The 19710-nt window shown below is 66.7% G+C and overlaps 2 protein-coding genes across 2 annotated transcripts; both read left to right on the plus strand.

Moving 5' to 3' along the window:
• Positions 1-5017: 5017 nt before the first annotated feature.
• Positions 5018-7062, plus strand: LOC135311236 (mucin-2-like; the record flags this gene model as incomplete). The annotated part of the gene is made up of 2 exons (XM_064440361.1): positions 5018-6856; positions 6973-7062. Coding segments are annotated over 2 exons (1929 nt in total), but the record flags the coding sequence as incomplete, so codon positions are not given.
• A 46-nt stretch (positions 7063-7108) lies between these two features.
• On the plus strand, positions 7109-18297 carry LOC135311237 (mucin-2-like; the record flags this gene model as incomplete). Its single annotated transcript, XM_064440362.1, has 22 exons — positions 7109-7567; positions 8333-9715; positions 10163-11375; positions 11524-11712; positions 12594-12712; positions 12831-12889; positions 13205-13353; positions 13469-13534; positions 13624-13786; positions 13887-14048; positions 14129-14229; positions 14950-15180; positions 15269-15376; positions 16091-16206; positions 16433-16491; positions 16619-16764; positions 16901-16966; positions 17055-17172; positions 17456-17617; positions 17894-17979; positions 18070-18128; positions 18256-18297. Coding segments are annotated over 22 exons (5256 nt in total), but the record flags the coding sequence as incomplete, so codon positions are not given.
• Between the last annotated feature and the right edge of the window lie 1413 nt (positions 18298-19710).

A 19710-nucleotide genomic window follows, 5' to 3' on the forward strand; every position in this document is an offset into this window, starting at 1 on the left:
CTCTGCATCCACCACGGCCACCGACACCTCCTCTGCACCCACCACGGCCACCGACACCTCCTCTGCACCCACCACGGCCGCCGACACCTCCCCTGCACCCACCACGGCCGCCGACACCTCCCCTGCATCCACCACGGCCGCCGACACCTCCCCTGCATCCACCACGGCCGCCGACACCTCCTCTGCATCCACCACGGCCGCCGACACCTCCTCTGCACCCACCACGGCCGCCGACACCTCCCCTGCATCCACCACGGCCGCCGACACCTCCCCTGCATCCACCACGGCCAGCGACACCAACTCTGCATCCACCACGGCCACCGACACCTCCTCTGCATCCACCACGGCCGCCGACACCTCCCCTGCATCCACCACGGCCAGCGACACCAACTCTGCATCCACCACGGCCGCCGACACCTCCCCTGCACCCACCACGGCCGCCGACACCTCCCCTGCATCCACCACGGCCGCCGACACCTCCTCTGCATCCACCACGGCCGCCGACACCTCCCCTGCATCCACCACGGCCGCCGACACCTCCCCTGCATCCACCACGGCCGCCGACACCTCCCCTGCATCCACCACGGCCGCCGACACCTCCCCTGCATCCACCACGGCCGCCGACACCTCCTCTGCATCCACCACGGCCGCCGACACCTCCTCTGCATCCACCACGGCCGCCGACACCTCCTCTGCATCCACCACGGCCACCGACACCTCCTCTGCACCCACCACGGCCGCCGACACCTCCCCTGCATCCACCACGGGAACCGACACCTCCTCTGCATCCACCACGGCCGCCGACACCTCCTCTGCATCCACCACGGCCGCCGACACCTCCTCTGCATCCACCACGGCCGCCGACACCTCCTCTGCACCCACCACGGCCGCCGACACCTCCTCTGCATCCACCGCGGCCGCCGACACCTCCCCTGCATCCACCACGGCCGCCGACACCTCCGCTGCACCCACCGCGGCCGCCCACACCTCCCCTGCATCCACCACGGCCGCCGACACCTCCCCTGCATCCACCACGGCCGCCGACACCTCCTCTGCATCCACCACGGCCGCCGACACCTCCTCTGCACCCACCACGGCCGCCGACACCTCCCCTGCACCCACCACGGCCGCCGACACCTCCTCTGCATCCACCACGGCCGCCGACACCTCCCCTGCATCCACCACGGCCGCCGACACCTCCCCTGCATCCACCACGGCCGCCGACACCTCCCCTGCACCCACCACGGCCGCCGGCACCTCCTCTGCATCCACCACGGCCGCCGACACCTCCCCTGCACCCACCACGGCCACCGACACCTCCCCTGCATCCACCACGGCCACCGACACCTCCTCTGCATCCACCACGGCCGCCGACACCTCCCCTGCATCCACCACGGCCGCCGACACCTCCCCTGCATCCACCACGGCCGCCGACATCTCCCCTGCACCCACCACGGCCGCCGACACCTCCTCTGCATCCACCACGGCCGCCGACACCTCCCCTGCATCCACCACGGCCGCCGACACCTCCCCTGCATCCACCACGGCCGCCGACACCTCCCCTGCACCCACCACGGCCGCCGGCACCTCCTCTGCATCCACCACGGCCGCCGACACCTCCCCTGCACCCACCACGGCCACCGACACCTCCCCTGCATCCACCACGGCCACCGACACCTCCTCTGCATCCACCACGGCCGCCGACACCTCCCCTGCATCCACCACGGCCGCCGACACCTCCCCTGCATCCACCACGGCCGCCGACACCTCCCCTGCATCCACCACGGCCGCCGACACCTCCCCTGCACCCACCACGGCCGCCGACACCTCCTCTGCATCCACCACGGCCACCGACACCTCCTCTGCACCCACCACGGCCGCCGACACCTCCTCTGCATCCACCACGGCCGCCGACACCTCCTCTGCATCCACCACGGCCACCGACACCTCCTCTGCACCCACCACGGCCGCCGACACCTCCCCTGCATCCACCACGGGAACCGACACCTCCTCTGCATCCACCACGGCCGCCGACACCTCCTCTGCATCCACCACGGCCGCCGACACCTCCTCTGCATCCACCACGGCCGCCGACACCTCCTCTGCACCCACCACGGCCGCCGACACCTCCTCTGCATCCACCGCGGCCGCCGACACCTCCCCTGCATCCACCACGGCCGCCGACACCTCCGCTGCACCCACCGCGGCCGCCGACACCTCCCCTGCATCCACCACGGCCGCCGACACCTCCCCTGCATCCACCACGGCCGCCGACACCTCCCCTGCACCCACCACGGCCGCCGACACCTCCCCTGCACCCACCACGGCCGCCGACACCTCCCCTGCATCCACCACGGCCGCCGACACCTCCCCTGCATCCACCACGGCCGCCGACACCTCCCCTGCATCCACCACGGCCGCCGACACCTCCCCTGCACCCACCACGGCCGCCAGCACCTCCCCTGCATCCACCACGGCCGCCGACACCTCCCCTGCACCCACCACGGCCGCCGACACCTCCTCTGCACCCACCACGGCCGCCGACACCTCCCCTGCACCCACCACGGCCGCCGACACCTCCTCTGCATCCACCACGGCCGCCGACACCTCCTCTGCACCCACCACGGCCGCCGACACCTCCCCTGCACCCACCACGGCCGCCGACACCTCCCCTGCATCCACCACGGCCGCCGACAGCTCCCCTGCATCCACCACGGCCACCGACACCTCCTCTGCATCCACCACGGCCGCCGACACCTCCCCTGCATCCACCACGGCCACCGACACCTCCTCTGCATCCACCACGGCCGCCGACACCTCCCCTGCATCCACCACGGCCGCCGACACCTCCCCTGCATCCACCACGGCCGCCGACACCTCCCCTGCATCCACCACGGCCGCCGACACCTCCTCTGCATCCACCACGGCCACCGACACCTCCCCTGCACCCACCACGGCCGCCGACACCTCCTCTGCATCCACCACGGCCGCCGACACCTCCTCTGCACCCACCACGGCCGCCGACACCTCCCCTGCACCCACCACGGCCGCCGACACCTCCCCTGCATCCACCACGGCCGCCGACAGCTCCCCTGCATCCACCACGGCCACCGACACCTCCTCTGCATCCACCACGGCCGCCGACACCTCCCCTGCATCCACCACGGCCACCGACACCTCCTCTGCATCCACCACGGCCGCCGACACCTCCCCTGCATCCACCACGGCCGCCGACACCTCCCCTGCATCCACCACGGCCGCCGACACCTCCCCTGCATCCACCACGGCCGCCGACACCTCCCCTGCATCCACCACGGCCGCCGACACCTCCTCTGCATCCACCACGGCCACCGACACCTCCTCTGCACCCACCACGGCCGCCGACAACTCCTCTGCATCCACCACGGCCACCGACACCTCCTCTGCACCCACCACGGCCGCCGACACCTCCTCTGCACCCACCACGGCCGCCGACACCTCCCCTGCATCCACCACGGCCGCCGACACCTCCCCTGCATCCACCACGGCCGCCGACACCTCCCCTGCATCCACCACGGCCGCCGACACCTCCCCTGCATCCACCACGGCCGCCGACACCTCCTCTGCATCCACCACGGCCACCGACACCTCCCCTGCATCCACCACGGCCACCGACACCTCCTCTGCACCCACCACGGCCGCCGACACCTCCCCTGCATCCACCACGGCCGCCGACACCTCCCCTGCATCCACCACGGCCGCCGACACCTCCCCTGCACCCACCACGGCCGCCGACACCTCCCCTGCATCCACCACGGCCGCCGACACCTCCGCTGCACCCACCGCGGCCGCCCACACCTCCCCTGCATCCACCACGGCCGCCGACACCTCCCCTGCATCCACCACGGCCGCCGACACCTCCTCTGCATCCACCACGGCCGCCGACACCTCCTCTGCACCCACCACGGCCGCCGACACCTCCCCTGCACCCACCACGGCCGCCGACACCTCCCCTGCATCCACCACGGCCAGCGACACCAACTCTGCATCCACCACGGCCGCCGACACCTCCCCTGCACCCACCACGGCCGCCGACACCTCCCCTGCACCCACCACGGCCGCCGACACCTCCCCTGCATCCACCACGGCCAGCGACACCAACTCTGCATCCACCACGGCCGCCGACACCTCCCCTGCATCCACCACGGCCGCCGACACCTCCTCTGCATCCACCACGGCCGCCGACACCTCCTCTGCACCCACCACGGCCGCCGACACCTCCTCTGCACCCACCACGGCCGCCGACACCTCCCCTGCATCCACCACGGCCGCCGACACCTCCTCTGCATCCACCACGGCCGCCGACACCTCCTCTGCATCCACCACGGCCGCCGACACCTCCCCTGCACCCACCACGGCCGCCGACACCTCCTCTGCATCCACCACGGCCGCCGACACCTCCTCTGCACCCACCACGGCCGCCGACACCTCCCCTGCATCCACCACGGCCGCCGACACCTCCCCTGCATCCACCACGGCCGCCGACACGTCGCCTGCATCCACCACGGCCGCCGACACCTCCCCTGCATCCACCACGGCCGCCGACACCTCCTCTGCATCCACCACGGCCGCCGACACCTCCCCTGCACCCACCACGGCCGCCGACACCTCCCCTGCATCCACCACGGCCGCCGACACCTCCCCTGCATCCACCACGGCCGCCGACACGTCGCCTGCATCCACCACGGCCGCCGACACCTCCCCTGCATCCACCACGGCCGCCGACACCTCCTCTGCATCCACCACGGCCGCCGACACCTCCCCTGCACCCACCACGGCCGCCGACACCTCCCCTGCACCCACCACGGCCGCCGACACCTCCTCTGCACCCACCACGGCCGCCGACACCTCCCCTGCATCCACCACGGCCGCCGACACCTCCTCTGCATCCACCACGGCCGCCGACACCTCCTCTGCATCCACCACGGCCGCCGACACCTCCCCTGCATCCACCACGGCCGCCGACACCTCCCCTGCACCCACCACGGCCGCCGACACCTCCTCTCTGACCACCAGCACCTTGTCTCCATCCACCACGAGGGTCACCACTACTCCCATCGCTACGACCACCCCCAACGCTGCCACCACCACCACCACCGTCCCCATCGTTACGACCACCCCCAACGCTAACACCACCACAACCACCGTCCCCATCGTTACGACCACCCCCAACGCTACCACCACCACCACCACCGTCCCCATGGCTACGACCACCCCCAACGCTACCACCACCACCACCACCGTCCCCATCGCTACAACGACCCCCACCACCACCACCACCACCACCGTCCCCATCGCTACGACCACCCCCAATGCTACCACCACCACCACCGTCCCCATCCCTACGACCACCCCCAACGCTACCACCACCTCCACCGTCCCCATCGCTACGACTACCCCCAACGCTACCACCACCACCACCACCGTCCCCATCGTTACGACCACCCCCAACGCTACCACCACCACCACCACCGTCCCCATGGCTACGACCACCCCCACCACCACCGTCCCCATCGTTACGACCACCCCCAACGCTACCACCACCACCACCACCGTCCCCATCGCTACGACCACCCCCAACGCTACCACCACCACCACCACCGTCCCCATCGTTACGACCACCCCCAACGCTAACACCACCACCACCACCGTCCCCATCGTTACGACCACCCCCAACGCTACCACCACCACCACCACCGTCCCCATTGTTACAACCACCCCCAACGCTACCACCACCACCGTCCCCATCGTTACGACCACCCCCAACGCTACCACCACCACCACCACCGTCCCCATCGCTACGACCACCCCCAACGCTACCACCACCACCACAACCGTCCCCATCGTTACGACCACCCCCAACGCTACCACCACCACCACCACCGTCCCCATCGTTACGACCACCCCCAACGCTAACACCACCACCACCACCGTCCCCATCGCTACGACCACCCCCAACGCTACCACCACCACCACCACCGTCCCCATCGCTACGACCACCCCCAACGCTACCACCACCACCACCACCGTCACCATCGTTACGACCACCCCCAACGCTACCACCACCACCACCACCGTCCCCATCGTTACGGCCACCCCCAACGCTACCACCACCACCACCGTCCCCATCGCTACGACCACCCCCAACACTACCACCACCACCACCGTCCCCATCGTTACCACCACCCCCAACGCTAACACCACCACCACCGTCCCCATCGCTACGACCACCCCCAACGCTACCACCACCACCACCACCGTCCCCATCGCTACGACCACCCCCAACGCTACCACCACCACCACCGTCCCCATCGTTACGACCACCCCCAACGCTACCACCACCACCACCACCGTCCCCATCGTTACGACCACCCCCAACGCTACCACCACCACCACCACCGTCCCCATCGCTACGACCACCCCCAACGCTACCACCACCACCACCGTCCCCATCGTTACGACCACCCCCAACGCTACCACCACCACCACCACCGTCCCCAGCGTTACGACCACGCCCAACGCTACCACCACCACCACCGTCCCCAGCGTTACGACCACGCCCAACGCTACCACCACCACCACCACCGTCCCCATCGCTACGACCACCCCCAACGCTAACACCACCACCACCACCGTCCCCATCGCTTCCACCACCCCCAACGCTACCACCACCACCACCACCGTCCCCATCGCTACAACGACCCCCACCACCACCGTCCCCATCGTTACGACCACCCCCAACGCTACCACCAACACAACCACCGTCCCCATCGCTACGACCACCCCCAACGCTAACACCACCACCACTGTCCCCATCGTTACGACCACCCCCAACGCTACCACCACCACCACCGTCCCCATCGTTACGACCACCCCCAACGCTACCACCACCACCACCGTCCCCATCGTTACGACCACCCCCAACGCTACCAGCACCACCACCGTCCCCAACGTTACGACCACGCCCAACGCTACCACCACCACCACCACCGTCCCCATCGCTACGACCACCCCCAACGCTAACACCACCACCACCACCGTCCCCATCGTTACGACCACCCCCAACGCTAACACGACCACCACCACCGTCCCCATCGTTACGACCACCCCCAACACCACCACCACCACCGTCCCCATCGTTACTACCACCCCCAACACCACCCCCACCACCGTCCCCATCGCTACGACCATCCCCAATGCTACCACCACCACCACCACCGTCCCCATTGCTACGACCACCCCCAACGCTACTACCACCACCACCACCGTCCCCATCGCTACGACCACCCCCAACGCTACCACCACCACCACCGTCCCCATCGCTACAACGACCCCCACCACCACCGTCCCCATCGTTACGACCACCCCCAACGCTACCACCACCACCACCACCTTCCCCATCGCTACGACCACCCCCAACGCTACCACCACCACCACCGTCCCCATCGCTACAACGACCCCCACCACCACCACCACCACCACCGTCCCCATCGCTACGACCACCCCCAACGCTACCACCACCACCACTGTCCCCATCCCTACGACCACCCCCAACGCTACCACCACCACCACCGTCCCCATCGCTACGACCACCCCCAACGCTACCACCACCACCACCACCGTCCCCATCGTTACGACCACCCCCAACGCTACCACCACCACCACCACCGTCCCCATGGCTACGACCACCCCCAACGCTACCACCACCACCACCACCGTCCCCATCGTTACGACCACCCCCAACGCTACCACCACCACCACCACCGTCCCCATCGCTACGACCACCCCCAACGCTACCACCACCACCACCACCGTCCCCACCGCTACGACCACCCCCAACGCTAACACCACCACCACTGTCCCCATCGTTACGACCACCCCCAACGCTACCACCACCACCACCACCGTCCCCATCGTTACAACCACCCCCAACGCTACCACCACCACCGTCCCCATCGTTACGACCACCCCCAACGCTACCACCACCACCACCACCGTCCCCATCGTTACGACCACCCCCAACGCTACCACCACCACCACCACCGTCCCCATCGCTACGACCACCCCCAACGCTACCACCACCACCACCACCGTCCCCATCGCTACGACCACCCCCAACGCTACCACCACCACCACCGTCCCCATCGCTACGACCACCCCCAACACTACCACCACCACCACCGTCCCCATCGCTACAACCACACCCAACACTACCAGCACCACCACCACCATCCCCATCGCTACGACCACCCCCAACGCTACCACCACCACCACCGTCCCCATCGCTACGACCACCCCCAATGCTACCACCACCACCACCGTCCCCATCGTTACGACCACCCCCAACGCTACCACCACCACCACCACCGTCCCCATCGTTACGACCACCCCCAACGCTACCACCACCACCACCACCGTCCCCATCGTTACGACCACCCCCAACGCTACCACCACCACCACCACCGTCCCCATTGCTACGACCACACCCAACACTACCAGCACCACCGTCCCCATCGTTACGACCACCCCCAACGCTACCACCACCACCACCACCGTCCCCATCGCTACCACCACCCCCAACGCTACCACCACCACCACCACCGTCCCCATCGTTACGACCACCCCCAACGCTACCACCACCACCACGAGCTTCCCCATCGCGACGACCACCCCCAACGCTACCACCACCACCACCACCGTCCCCATCGTTACGACCACCCCCAACGCTACAACCACCACCACCGTCCCCATCGTTACCACCACCCCCAACGCTACCACCACCACCGCCGTCCCCATCGCTACGACCACCCCCAACGCTACCACCACCACCGCCGTCCCCATCGTTACGACCACCCCCAACGCTAACACCACCACCACGAGCGTCCCCATCGCTACGACCACCCCCAACGCTACCACCACCACCACCACCGTCCCCATTGCTACGACCACCCCCAACGCTACCACCACCACCACCACCGTCCCCATCGCTACGACCACCCCCAACGCTACCACCACCACCACGAGCGTCCCCATCGCTACGACCACCCCCAACACCACCACCACCACCACCTTCCCCATCGCTACGACCACCCCCAACGCTACCACCACCACCACCGTCCCCATCGTTACCACCACCCCCAACGCTACCACCACCACCACCACCGTCCCCATCGCTACGACCACCCCCAACGCTACCACCACCACCACCACCGTCCCCATCGTTACCACCACCCCCAACGCTACCACCACCACCACCACCGTCCCCATTGTTACAACCACCCCCAACGCTACCACCAACACAACCACCGTCCCCATCGTTACGACCACCCCCAACGCTACCACCACCACCACCGTCCCCACCGTTACGACCACCCCCAACGCTACTACCACCACCACCGGCCCCATCGCTACGACCACCCCCAACGCTACCACCACCACCACCGTCCCCATCGTTACGACCACCCCCAACGCTAACACCACCACCACCACCGTCCCCATCGTTACGACCACCCCCAACGCTACCACCACCACCACCACCGTCCCCATCGTTACAACCACCCCCAACGCTACCACCACCACCACCACCGTCCCCATCGTTACGACCACCCCCAACGCTACCACCACCACCACCACCGTCCCCATCGTTACAACCACCCCCAACGCTACCACCACCACCACCACCGTCCCCATCGTTACGACCACCCCCAACGCTAACACCACCACCACCACCGTCCCCATCGTTACGACCACCCCCAACGCTACCACCACCACCACCACCGTCACCATCGCTTCCACCACCCCCAACGCTACCACCACCACCACCACCGTCCCCATCGCTACAATGACCCCCACCACCACCGTCCCCATCGTTACGACCACCCCCAACGCTACCACCAACACAACCACCGTCCCCATTGCTACGACCACCCCCAACGCTAACACCACCACCACTGTCCCCATCGTTACGACCACCCCCAACGCTACCACCACCACCACCGTCCCCATCGTTACGACCACCCCCAACGCTACCACCACCACCACCGTCCCCATCGTTACGACCACCCCCAACGCTACCACCACCACCACCGTCCCCATCGTTACGACCACCCCCAACGCTACCACCACCACCACGAGCGTCCCCATCGTTACGACCACGCCCAACGCTACCACCACCACCACCACCGTCCCCATCGCTACGACCACCCCCAACGCTACCACCACCACCACCACCGTCCCCATCGTTACGACCACCCCCAACGCTAACACCACCACCACCACCGTCCCCATCGTTACGACCACCCCCAACGCTAACACCACCACCACCACCGTCCCCATCGTTACGACCACCCCCAACACCACCACCACCACCGTCCCCATCGTTACGACCACCCCCAACACCACCACCACCACCGTCCCCATCGTTACCACCACCCCCAACGCTACCACCACCACCACCACCGTCCCCATCGTTACGACCACCCCCAACGCTACCACCACCACCACCGTCCCCATCGTCACGACCACCCCCAACGCTACCACCACCACCACCACCGTCCCCATCGCTACGACCACCCCCAACGCTACCACCACCACCACCACCGTCCCCATCGCTACGACCACCCCCAACGCTACCACCACCACCACCGTCCCCATCGCTACGACCACCCCCAACGCTACCACCACCACCACCACCGTCCCCATTGTTACGACCACCCCCAACGCTACCACCACCACCACCACCGTCACCATCGTTACGACCACCCCCAACGCTACCACCACCACCACCACCGTCCCCATCGCTACGACCACCCCCAACGCTACCACCACCACCACCGTCCCCATCGCTACGACCACCCCCAATGCTACCACCACCACCACCGTCCCCATCGTTACGACCACCCCCAACGCTACCACCACCACCACCACCGTCCCCATCGCTACCACCAACCCCAACGCTACCACCACCACCACCACCGTCCCCATCGTTACGACCACCCCCAACGCTACTACCACCACCACCACCGTCCCCATCGCTACGACCACCCCCAACGCTACCACCACCACCACCACCGTCCCCATCGCTACGACCACCCCCAACGCTACCACCACCACCACCACCGTCCCCATCGCTACGACCACCCCCAACGCTACCACCACCACCACCACCGTCCCCATCGTTACGACCACCCCCAACGCTACCACCACCACCACCACCATCCCCATCGCTACGACGACCTCCAACGCTACGAAGACCACCACCACCGCCGCCGTCCCTGCAGCTACCACCACCCCCAACGCTACCACCACCACCACCACCAGCCCCACCACCAGTGAGGGTAAGTCTCCCTCCTTGGCGGCACCGCCCAGCCCCGTCCCTGCCCCCTCACCCCCCAGCGCGCCCCAGGCGCTCTCCGGCCGGCTCCGCGCGCCCGCCGTTTCCCCGGGCGCTGTCACGGCAGCCACCTCCGGCCGCGCCTCCCCCAGGTCAGTGCCAGAACGGCGGCACCTGGGACGGCATCAAGTGCGTGTGCGCTGGCGGGTACTACGGCGCCCTGTGCGAGATCGCCGTCTGCCAGAACGGCGGCACCTGGGCCGGCGGCGGCTGCCAGTGCGCCGAGAGCTTCCAGGGCAGCGAGTGCCAGTTCGCCAAGGAGAACGTCGAGGTCAAGGACGGTAGGGAGCCGTGCCAGGCCCTGCGGCACCACGTCGGGGCTGCTGCGGGGGCCACCGACCCCCGGCCTGGGCTGGGGGCACCGCGGAGGGACCAACCCGGCAACGCGGCCACGGTGGAGGGAGGGATGTCCCGGGAGTGGGGCCGGGGGCACCGCGGAGGGACCAGCCTGTGAATGGGCCCACCATGGAGGGATGTCCTGGGAGTGGGGCCGGGGGCGCCGCGGAGGGACCAACCTGTGAATGGGCCCACCATGGAGGGATGTCCCGGGAGTGGGGCCGGGGGCACCGCGGATGGACCAACCTGTGAATGGGCCCACCATGGAGGGATGTCCCGGGAGCGGGGCCGGGGGCGCCGCGGAGGGACCAGGTTGTGAATGGGCCCACCATGGAGGGATGTCCCGGGAGTGGGGCCGGGGGCGCCGCGGAGGGACCAACCTGTGAATGGGCCCACCATGGAGGGATGTCCCGGGAGTGGGGCCGGGGGCACCGCGGAGGGACCAACCTGTGAATGGGCCCACCATGGAGGGATGTCCCGGGAGTGGGGCCGGGGGCGCCGCGGAGGGACCAACCTGTGAATGGACCCACCATGGAGGGATGACCCGGGAGTGGGGCTGGGGGCACCGCGGAGGGACCAACCTGTGAGTGGGCCCACCATGGAGGGATGACCCGGGAGTGGGGCCGAGGGCACCGCGGAGGGACCAACCTGTGAATGGGCCCACCATGGAGGGATGTCCCGGGAGTGGGGCTGGGGGCACCGCGGAGGGACCAACCTGTGAATGGGCCCACCATGGAGGGATGACCCGGGAGTGGGGCTGGGGGCACTGGTGGGGGGATGGGACGCCCCAGGCTATTGCTTATGGGTCTCCTTCTGCTTGATGAAGTGATGGTGAATGCAACGGTCGAGATGAAGACGAAGGTCGACAACAGGGTTTTCACAAAGGATCTCAAAAATAAGTCCTCTGCAGCTTTCCAGAACTTTGAGAAGGACTTCAAGGAGCAGGTCAGGCTGCAGCAATGCCGCGAGCACCCCCATGGTGGGGCAGCGCCCTCGGCGGGGGTATGTGGGGCACGATGGGCCTTCGGCCTGGATCTCCCCTCGGCTTCTCGTTGTCTTCCAGATGAGGGAGGTTTACAAGCACATAGAGGGCTACCAGGATGTGGTGATCCACGAACTGAAGTGAGTTCCCGCCGGAGGCGGGGTGGGGTGTCCTCACGGGGCACTGACCCCCTCCATCTGCTCCCTCGGGGTGGTCTGGGGGGGGCAGGGACCCACAGGGGTCAATTTGAGGTGATGGTCTCCAAGGACGGGGCATCCACATCCCTCCAAGCCATGTTCTGTCCCTGGGGCTCCTCCAGGGTGGGCCGGCCCCACGTAACAGTGGCCACGCTGTCCCTCCACAATGGGGACCCCAAACTGGTCCCAGTTGGGTCCCCTGCGGCGTGGCACCGCAGCCTAGCCCCCCTGAGCCACCCGTGCCCCTTCTCCTTGCAGCGAGGGCAGCATCGTGGTGAACTACACGGTCCTCCTGAAGGTGCTCGCCAGCACCACGGCCAACGAGACGGTGCAGAGCATCTCCAAGAGCCTCGTCACCGCCATCAACAGCTACACCAACTGCAACGAAACCTGTCAAGAAGGCAACTGTGAGCGGCGTTTGCTGTAACCCCCGCCCCCGTGTCATTGGCGCCGGGGCGAGGTCCTTGCTGGGGGTGGCGCCGAGCCCAGGGCACTCACCAGCAGCTGCTCTCGCCATCCCAGGTACCTTCTGCTTCAACTCTACCTACACCAGCGTCGACAACTTCAGGGTGGAAGAGGTTGAAACAAGTAAGTGAGCCCACAGGGCGTTCACCCCCACGCCAGGACCCCTCAAACCACGTCCCTGTGCACCCTGAGCCGCCCCCCTCCGCCCTTAGGTGTGTGCGACAGCCGCATCCCGGAGGATTTCAAGACCTACTTCTCCCCGCTCGTCACCCCCACCGGCGTCCTCTGCATCACCAGATGCGACAAACGCTCTGCCGACCCTTACCCCTGCGTCCACGGCACGTGCGTCGTGGCACGCTCGGGACCACAGTGCGAGTAAGCCCCCCGTTGCCCACCCCCTGCCCCCCAGGACGGGCGCCCCCCCGGGTTTGGGGTGAAGCCGGCAGGGCTCTCACCACCTGGACATCCCCACCAGGTGCTCGGAGCCGTCGGCGTTCTGGTACCAAGACAGCGCCTGCAGCTCCCGCATCAGCAAGGTGGGGGTGGCCGTGGGGGTACCGGTGGCTGGGTTGGTCGTGGCCGTCGCCGCCTTCACCGCCTTCCTGCTGCGGGCGAAGAGGCAGAAGGACGAGTACAGGCAAGTGCCTGGCCGGGGGGTGGGGTGGGGGTCCCGCGGGGCCGTGCCTGGCTCTCATCCACCTCCGCCCCGTCACGCAGGGTTAAGCTGACCTCCTACTCGGAGCTGTATTGCAGCACGGACGAGAGCTGGACCAGCCCGAAGGGCTTCACCGCCAGCAACCCGGCCGCGACCTGGGAAGGTACCGGGGCCGGTGGGGGTCTGGGTGGCCGTGGGGTGGGGGGCCTGTGGCACCCGGGGAGCCGCTGGGGGTCCATGTCACCTCTCCTTCCACCCCACAGACTTGGAGGCCCTCCACACCACCTCCATCAACCTAGAGAACATGGACACCTCGCAGAAGGTGAGTACCACGTCCCCAGGACCCTGACTCTGACCCCACACCTGCTCTGGTGGGCAACCCCCCGCCCCCCATCACACCCCCATCTCTCCTTCCTCCCTCCCCAGATCCACATCCAGCGACCATCCGTCATCGTCCCCTGAGTGGAGCCACCCAAGAGCCAGCGGCGAGCGGAGGGGGACATGGGGACACAGGGGTGGGCGGGGGTCTCGGGGTGGCAAGCGCTGGGAAATGCACCATCCTCTGCCTCCCACAACGACTGATCACTACAGCACTTTAACTACTTGAATAAAAGCCTAATTTTATTGTCACCCGCCTGTTGTCACACACTGTCGGGGGCACGCAACGTGGTCGCGTGCCCCGTGGGGGGCGACGGGGGCTTGGCTGAAGGACGGGGCTGGTGGTTGGGTGTAAATCCACCAAAAACACGCCCAAATATTAGGAATGTGCCTACCAGCACTTCTGCTCCCACCACAGCTACCAGTATCTCTGCATTCACCACAACCACTAGCACCATGGCACCTACCTTGTTGGCATCGACTTCCTCTGCACTCCCCACAACAGCTTCAAGAACTTGTGCACCTTCCACCACCACCGTGACCACCTCCACCAACACAGCCAGCTCTACCTTCAACAACTCTTCACCCATCGTGTCCACCACGGTCTCACATCCCAACAACATGACTTTACCTCCCACTACGAGCACCTCTACTCTCCAGAACTCCTCGTCCATCACGTCCACCACGACTTCACCTCCCGCCACCACCACCCCTCTCCGCCCCACCACCACCCCAGGCACGTGCCATCCCACCTTCTCTCCAGGCACCAGGGCCACCTTCCTCCCCTTTCCTTTTCTATCACTGCCTTGGCTTGTCTTTCCCAGGGGTCTGCCATAACGGGGGCACTTGGCTGGACGGCCACTGCAAGTGCCCCCCCGGTTTCACGGGTGACGCGTGTGATGACATCAGTAACACCATCGCAACAAACGCCGGTAGGAAATCTTCCTTGTTGGGCTTCGGCCGGTGCACGACAAAACCTGCCGGGGAAGGAGCAACAGCGCGGGGTCCTCCGGGCTGGGGGGTGGGGAGGGTGAACCACGAGCGACCACAGCACGAGCAACGTTCTCCCTAACCTGGGCACGGTCCCGCAGCACCCAAAAACGGGGGCAGAGGTGCTGACGACAGCCCGCACGGAGCCCCCCGGGTGAGGCAGGACCCCAGCAGGGGCAACTAGATAGGAAGAGCAGGGGATGGGGCAACTCCACAGGCCCAGGCTAGAGGCAGGAGCCAGATCTGCGACGGGCCCAGAGGTTGATCGTCCCCAACAAAGCTCAAACAAGCTTTGGGTGGGCTGGGCTGAGCTTAAATGTAGCTCCTGGGCCAACGAGCAGAGGCTGGAGGTCCCAGGTGAGGCTGTTCAGGGCAATGGAGGCTCCCTCGTGCCCTAATGAGGTCAGGTGTGTGGTGTTGAGGAGTTAGTGGTGGGGTCCAAGCCTGTCTCCAGAGGAGCAGATGGGCTGCTGACGTCTAGAGAAGCTCCTGGCTTCTTCCAGCAGCCGGAGGAAGCTTCTCTTGGCTCCTTTGCAACAAGCCCTAAAGCCACGGGTGTTAAATGGAGATGGTGGGGCTCCTCCTGCCGGGAGGGGCTGCCTCCGCCTGTCTTCTTCATGTCCTGGTCTTGACTTGCACCCCCCCTTCCCCAAAAGTGACCAACGCGACAGTGCAGGTGGAGCTGCGCGTCACCAGCCGGGAGTTCACCGACGACCTCCGGAACCCCAGCTCTTCCACCTACTTGGAGTTTGTCGAGACCTTCAGGAAGCAGGTAAAAGGACACGGGGAAGGGGCTGACCCTACCTTGGGGGCGCGATGTGCCTGGTGTCCCACCCAAAGGTGTCCCATGGGTGCTGCAAGGGCCGGGGGTTTCTCTGCACGTTCTTCTCCGGGTACGCTGGGGTGTGTTTGAGGGGGACACCCAAGATGAGGGAGATCCAGGAGAGGCGGGAGGGAATGGGGCCCGGCACCCTCCCTGGAGACCTCTTCTCTTCCAGATGGACGTGGTCTACAGCAACATCCAGGGCTACGGGGGCATCAAGGTCCTGCGTCTGACGTGAGTGCCGGGCTGTTGGTCAACGGGGAGAAGGTATTGGGGTGCACCAACCGCCCCGCTCCCCAGGAGCTGGGGTAATCCCTTGGGAAAAGGGCGTTTTCAAGGGGATGGTGGCTCCTCCCACCAGGCCCGGCAGCGTGGTGGTGGATCACATCATCATCGTCTCCCTGCTGGTGACCGCCCAAGCCCAGGAGAAGCTCCACAACATCACGGCGGAGCTGCAGGAAGAGATCCGCGCGGCAGCGGCGCAGCTGAACTGCACAAGTGGTACCCGTGAGCCTCCCGGCAAGGGGGTGGGGCAGAGCCGGGCAACCTGCGGGGCGGGGGAGAGCTTCCCACCCACCCAGAAGCTCGTGGCCACCCCGGCAGTGGGCTGTGGGGCACGTCCCCCGTGTTTCCTCTCTTGCAGGCGAGCTGTGCTTCAGCTCCTCCGACGTGGTGGTGCGCAACGCTTCGCTCAACTTTGACAAAGAGGGTGAGCGGCTCGGGCTGTCCTGCTGGGGGGACGCAGCCAGGCTTGGGGTGCCCGGCATCCCCCCAACCGACCTCTCTTCCCTCTCCAGCCTTCTGCCAGCAGGAAGCGCCTGAGGGCTACCAGGACTACTACTTTCCCAAGCTGACAAGCTCTGGTTTCTACTGCATATCCAACTGCACCCCAGGCACCCCCCGGCTCCATCAGCTGCAACAAGGGGCAGTGCCGGCTCACCCTGAGCGGCCCACAGTGCTTGTAAGGGCTGCAGCAAAGCCACCGCCCCCCTCCAGGACCACCCCACAGGCGGCCAGCCCTGCCGGCGCGGCTCCACGCCGGCTCCAAGCCCCTCTCTGCACGGAAACGGGGCAAAACCCTGCAGGGCTGGAGCAGGGTCTTGCTCCACGCAGGGCTTGAGCTCGCAAAACAGGGCTTGGGGGGGGTTGTGTCTGGGGGTCCCAGCTTTGCGTTCGCCCCCCTATTCCCTCCCCGCAGCTGCCACGAGACCGATCTCTACTGGTACCGAGGCGATGGCTGCGAGACCCGGGTCGGCAAGCTGGCGGTGGGGTTGGGCGTGGCCGCGGCGGCTCTGGCCGCGACGGGCGTCGTCCTCGCCGTCCTCCTCTTCCGAGCTCGGAGGACCGGATCGTTTTACAGGTGATGGGGGAGAGGAGGTCGCGGTGGGTCCGGGGGGTCTGGCCCCATCGCCCTCCCTGGGGCGGGAGATCTCGTTGAGCCGTTGGGTTCCAGTTGTTTTTTAAAGGTGTGACGTAAGATGTCCCTCATCCTGGATAAAGCCCGGCCGAGTGGTCCCAGGGGCCGGGAGGACCTTGGCTCTTGGCAGGGAGGAGGTGGAGGGGCCGGTGGGTGCAGGGGCGAGGGATGGGCCCGCTGGTGGTGACCCCACACGCAGCCCCCAACCCCTCTCTCCAGCACCCAGAAGGCGATGAAGCAGACGTGGTACGAGGACGCGGTCGACACGTGGAGCCTCCCAGGAAGCTTCACCTTCCAGAACCAAGGTAGATGTGGGGCGAGGGGCTTCCCTGGTGACCCCATGGGGTTGGGGGCGCCAGCTTGTGCCCCCCATCCCCACCCCTCCCACCCCACAGGCTCCCACACTGAGGACAACTTTCGGGTCAACCTTGAGTCTCTGCACGCATCGGCACCGGTGAGTTCCCCATCACCCACCCGCCCACCCACCCGCCCGCCACGGTGGGACGTGGGGCAGTGGGGACACCCCAATTCCTGCTGACACCTTCTCTGTTTCCCCCCTGACCCACTCCACATCCCCACAGGTCAATGTTCCAAGACCGGAGAAATTCTACACGCGACTCTGAGCCGTGGCGGGGGGGGGCACCAGGATGCTGATTTCCCCTCCCCCCTTGTGGGAAGTGGCACTGTGGGAGAACCCAGACCCCCGTCAGTGGGGGCCTTGACCCCATACTGGGGGTCCTTATCCCGTTCCTGGGACCATTCTTGGGGTCATGACCCTCACTTCCAGGTCATGACCCACACGACCTCGCACCTATTGGCACTTTTGGGCCATGGCCCCACCTCCAGGGTCATGTCCCCACTTCCCTCCCTCCCCAAACTCACTTCAGGAGTGAGGATTCCGCCCCCAAAAATACTGGGGCTGGACCCCATCTTTCTTTCCAATAAAGGCACTGAAAACGCTCTGCTGACGCTGGTTTGTACCGGGACAACCCCAAGGCAGACTTGGGGAGGGGGCAAAAGGCTGTTACCTCCCCTTTTGCAGCCCTCCTTTGGGGTGATCAGCCCCCAGGCCACCCCCCACCCGGCCCAGGACCCCCACCCTGCTGCCCACAGCACCCTGCTGCCCACGGGGGACCCTCCTACCCCACACCAGAACCTGCCGGGTAGGACTGGGGCCACACCTGCCCGCGCCCCAGGGCATTTTCAACAGCATTTGGACTTTGTCCCCCGCGCACACAGCTCCCAGCTGCCAGGTAAGGTGGAAAGCAGAAATAAAACTGCTAATTTTAGCGCTCGGGGGCAGGGCGGGGCAGGAATTGGCCGAGGGCCCGGGCGGCGGCACACGACCTTGGGCACGCCGCCACCTTTCTCACCCTTCAGAGGGAACAGCGGTGACGCCGGGATGGAAACCCCCAAGGACGCCCGCGTGGGGTGGAAGCGACGCTCGGGTAGGTGACCCCAGACCCCTGTTCCTTCCTTGCCTCTCCCAAAATCCCCACGTGGGACCCCACACCTTGGGACGCCCTCGATGTTCCCACCCCAAAGCCACCACGGCTGCCCTCCGCCGCCCCACAGCCCTTTGTCCCCTTCCCCCCGGGGAGGGTGGGAACGAGGCGTGGATGAACCCCGGGGCAGGTATTTAACCCCCGGGTGGGGGCAAGGGAAAATTCTCCCCGGTGCGTCACCCCTCGGACTTGCACCTTTGCCAGGGGTGACTCAGCAGCAGCTCCTAATTGCCCGCTCAGCAATTAACTCATCCCCAGTGTTTTCCCTTCCTTCCTTGGGGCGTTTTTGGTGGATTTGCACCCCACCACCAGCCCCGTCCTTCAGCCAAGCCCCCGTCGCCCCCCACGGGGCACGCGACCACGTTGCGTGCCCCCGACAGTGTGTGACAACAGGCGGGTGACAATAAAATTAGGCTTTTATTCAAGTAGTTAAAGTGCTGTAGTGATCAGTCGTTGTGGGAGGCAGAGGATGGTGCATTTCCCAGCGCTTGCCACCCCGAGACCCCCGCCCACCCCTGTGTCCCCATGTCC

Source organism: Phalacrocorax carbo, unplaced genomic scaffold, assembly GCF_963921805.1.
Source record: "Phalacrocorax carbo unplaced genomic scaffold, bPhaCar2.1 SCAFFOLD_97, whole genome shotgun sequence".
NCBI lineage: Eukaryota > Metazoa > Chordata > Aves > Suliformes > Phalacrocoracidae > Phalacrocorax > Phalacrocorax carbo.